Source organism: Aethalodelphis obliquidens, unplaced genomic scaffold (genome assembly GCF_003676395.1).
Source record: "Aethalodelphis obliquidens isolate GAN/ISIS:26980383/991018 unplaced genomic scaffold, ASM367639v1 scaffold2049, whole genome shotgun sequence".
NCBI classification, from domain to species: domain Eukaryota; kingdom Metazoa; phylum Chordata; class Mammalia; order Artiodactyla; family Delphinidae; genus Aethalodelphis; species Aethalodelphis obliquidens.
Window position 1 is genome coordinate 1 of NW_020839956.1, and position 4,330 is coordinate 4,330.

A 4,330-nucleotide genomic window follows, 5' to 3' on the forward strand; every position below is an offset into this window, starting at 1 on the left:
GGGGGGAGTGGCTTAGGCTTATGGTAGCATTGCCAGCTTTGAGAGGCCCCGGTGCCCTTATATTCCTGAACAAGATACGCAGTTATGCCCCCGCAGTCCTGCATATGAGTATACCCTCGGGGAACCTCAGGAGTCTCCATAGTACCTCCCCTGCACTCGCAGGGTGCACCATATAGTTGTTGTATTAAAGTATTCTTATCGGGGGAAGGGCCGAGTCCTCCCCTCGTGGCCCGAGGGTTGAGGGTTAGGACTATTATTAGGGCTATCAGCAGTACCTTGGTCATCATGGGGGAGGGTACGGCGCAAGGTCAGTTTGAAGGGATTGTCCTTATTCCGGTCCACTGTCCAGGTGACGTCAGCTTTAGCGGACTTGATGAGGTCAGAAAATGGGTCCACCAGCTTGACGTGGGTGTAATGGATCCAGGCAGCTATGCTGTCCACCTTGATGGCCGTCGGCGTTGTCAGGATGATCTTGTAAGGTCCTTTCCACCTGGGTTCTAGGGTCTCTTGTTGATGGCGTTTGACAAGGACCCAGTCACCTGGCCGGAGCTGGTGTGGAGTAGGCGGGGGTCCTGTTGCATATAGCTCTTTTAGTTTGGGCCAGATTGTCTCGTGTGTCCGCTGTAAGGCTTGGAGGGAAGACAGGAGATTATTTTCTGGGTCCAATTGGATAAGGTTAGTTTTTAGGTTAGGGATGATAGGAGGAGGCCTACCACGCATTATTTCATAGGGAGTAAATCCTAGCTTATAGGGGGAATTTCGCACCCTAAACAGAGCGTAGGGGAGTAGGACTACCCAGTTAGCGCCAGTCTCCATGGTCAATTTAGTCAAGGTCTCTTTTAGAGTTCTATTCATTCTTTCTACCTGTCCTGAACTCTGGGGCGGTATGCACAATGTAATTTCCAATTAGTCCCAAGTATGGAAGCCAAATCTTGACTTACCTAAGAAACGAAGGCTGGCCCGTTGTCGGACCCTATCATAACTGGAAAGCCATACCTGGGCAGGATCTCTTCTAGTAGTTTCTTAGCTACTATTTGTGCAGTCTCTTTCTTGGTTGGGAATGCCTCAGTCCAACCTGAAAAGGTATCTATAAACACCAGTAAATATTTATACCCATATTTGCCAGGCTTTACCTCCGTGAAGTCCACTTCCCAGTAGGCTCCGGGCTGGTTTCCTCTTTCCCGGATGCCAGTGGTTGACGGGTGGGTGCTGGCATTATGGAGTTGGCAGACTGCACAGTCAGCAACCAGTCGTTCAGTCTTCTCGGAGACATTTTTAATTTTAAGTCCAGTCTGCCTGATGAGATCCTGTAGCCGTCGGGCGCCCAAGTGGGTGCTACGGTGGATCCGTTCAAGGACCAGGGTTCCTAGTTTCTCAGGAAGGAGGATATTGTTCTTAGCGTCCCACCACCATCCGTCTCTAACCTGGGTTAGAGGGAGCTTGCTCATCCATCTGATGTCATCCTCCGAGTAGTCGGGTTGGGGCGGTAGTTCCCGGGGCCCTGGATCCGGCAGTTGCAGGGGAAGTAATGGTATTGGAGTGTGTGCCGCCTTTCGAGCCGTCTGGTCTGCCAAATTGTTGCCTCAGGCGACTGGATTCATGGGTTTTTGATGCCCCGGGCAGTGTACAATGGCTAGCTTTTTGGGTTCCCCTATGGCCGCTAGCAAGGCCAGGATTTCCTCTTTGTTCTTGATGTCTTTGCCCTCTGCTGTGAGTAGTCCCCGCTCTCGGTATATTGCCCCATGTATATGTGCGGTAGCGAAAGCATACCGGCTGTCTGTATATATGGTGGCTTTTTGGCCTTTGCTCATCTTGAGAGCTTGGGTCAGGGCAATTAATTCAGCTTTTTGGGCTGAGGTCCCCGGGGGGAGAGTCTCTGCCCATATCACCTCAGTCTCTGATGTTACCGCTGCCCCCGCATACCTCTGACCTTGCTGGACAAAGCTGCTGCCGTCAGTGAACCATCTGACTTGTGCATCCGGTAGGGGCTGGTCACGTAGGTCTTCCCGAACCCCATGGATCTGGGCCAGTACCTCTGCACAGTCATGGAGTGGGGAGTCTAAATCTGGGTCAGGTAATAGGGAGGCAGGGTTTAATGCCCGCGGCGGAGTGTAGCTGATTCTGAGGGGATTTAACAGTAGACCCTGGTAGTGGACCAGTCGAGCATTGCTCATCCATCGGTCGGGAGGCTGTTTGAGAACCCCGTCGATGGCGTGGGGGGTGGTGACATGCAACTCCTGTCCCATAGTTAGTTTGTCAGCATCCTTTACCATTAGGGCCGTGGCGGCGATCATCCGGAGGCAAGGAGGCCAGCCGGCAGCCACTGGGTCCAATTTCTTTGATAGGTAAGTGACAGGCCTGGGCCAAGGACCGAGGGGCTGGGTCAACACGGCCTTAGCTATGCCTTTGCTTTCATCCACAGAGGTGGAAGGGTTTGGAGACATCAGGGAGACCCAGGGCGGGTGCGGATAGCAAGGCAGTTTTGATCTGCTGAAATGATTGCTCAGCCTCCTCTGTTCATTTAAAGGGTGTCTGCTCTTTGGTGGCTAAGTATAGCGGTTTGGCCATTTCAGCAAATTTGGGTATCCATAAACGGCAGAACCCCGCTGACCCCAAAAATTCCCTCACCTGTCGAGGCATGGTGGGTCTGGGGATGCGGAGGACGGTTTCCTTCCGTGCATCTGTGAGCCATCGTTGCCCCCCTTTCAATAGGTACCCCAGGTAAGTTACCTCAGGCCTGCAGATCTGCGCTTTCTTGGCAGAGGCCCGGTATCCCAGGGTGCTGAGAGTCTGTAGGAGGTTTCTGGTTCCCTGCAGGCAGGCTTCAGCGGTTTCAGCAGCTATTAAGAGATCATCAACATATTGCAGGAGGGTTACATTGGGGTTTTGTCTCCAGTACTCACTGAGATCCTCGTGTAGGGCCTCATCAAACAAGGTGGGCAAATTTTTGAATCCTTGGGGAAGTCTGGTCCAGGTGAGTTGTCCGTTTATGCCTCTCTCGGGATCCGACCATTCGAAGGCAAAGAGTTCTTGACTTTTGGGCGCCAAGGGTAAATAAACTAAAAAAGGCATCTTTGAGGTCCAGCACAGTATACCATTGTTTTTCTGGACTAAGGGCGCTCAAAAGAGTATATGGATTGGGCACAGTAGGATGGATGTCTATGACCCATCTGTTAACTTCCCTCAGGTCCTGCACTGGGCGGTAGTCTTTACTGTTAGGTTTGCAGACTGGCAGCAGGGGTGTATTCCAGGCCGACTGGCAGGGATGCAGTATCCCCAGGTCAAGAAGCCGGCGAATATGAGGAGTGATACCAGTTTTGGCCTCTAGGGGCATGGGATACTGTCGGACACGTACAGGATCTGCTCCTGGTTTGATCTCTATGAATAGGGCTGGGCGATGTTTGGCTAGTCCCATCCCACCTGTTTCTGCCCATGCTTCGGGGAACTGCTGAAGCCATGACTCTATATCTTGATTTTGGGAGGGTGGTTCCTGGTGAAGTCGGTACTCATCTTCCAAGTTCAGGGTGAGCACAGATATGGGTTGATCGTGAGGGTCTGTTACGATTGGCCCCTCTGGCTGAAAATGAATTTGTGCTCCCATTTTAGTGAGTAAGTGTCTCCCCAGTAAGGGGCAAGGGCTATCGGGAATGACCAGAAAGGTATGGGTTACCCTTCCTGTGCCCAAGTCCACAGTTCTCTGAGTGGTCCAAAGGTAACGTTTGACTCCTGTAGCTCCCTGGACCCAGGAGGATTTGTTAGAAATGTGCCCGTGGGGCTTAACCAAGACCGAATGCTGTGCCCCCGTATCCACCAGGAATTGGACTGGTTTCCCCTCCACTCGTAGGGTTACCCTGGGTTTGGGGAGGGGGTCTGAACCCCGTCCCCCCTACTTTGTATCATGTGTAAACAGGACTGGGGTGGCCTTCGGTTGCCATTGCCCCTGGTTGGGGCGCGGCTGCCTTTTCTTGGGGCACTCCCGAGCCCAGTGGCCCTTTTCCTTGCAATAGGAACATTGATCTCTGTCCAATGGTCGCCTGGGAGGTCGAGTGGCTGGGGGGCCCTCTTGGTCTTTCTGAACAATGGCGGCCAGGACCTTAGTCATTTTCTCAGTGGCTTTAAGTTGTTTATCCTCTGGGGCGTCTCGGTTATTAAAGACGCGCTGGGCGATACGGAGTAGGTCCTGTATCTGTTTGCCCTCCAGATCTTCTAACTTCTGGAGTTTCTTTTTAATATCAGGGGCTGCCTGGTTAACGAAGGACATTACAACGGCAGCCTGATTTTCGGGGGCCTCTGGATCCATAGGGGTATACTGCCTAAAGGCTTCCATTAA

The 4,330-nt window shown here is 52.4% G+C and overlaps 1 protein-coding gene across 1 annotated transcript; it reads right to left on the reverse strand.

Annotated features, from left to right (window-relative positions):
- Positions 1-6: 6 nt before the first annotated feature.
- Positions 7-4,327, reverse strand: LOC113617149 (uncharacterized; the record flags this gene model as incomplete). Its single annotated transcript, XM_027100421.1, is given in 5 exon segments — positions 7-629; positions 942-1,019; positions 1,022-2,421; positions 2,423-3,054; positions 3,056-4,327. Coding segments are annotated over 5 exon segments (3,816 nt in total), but the record flags the coding sequence as incomplete, so codon positions are not given.
- Between the last annotated feature and the right edge of the window lie 3 nt (positions 4,328-4,330).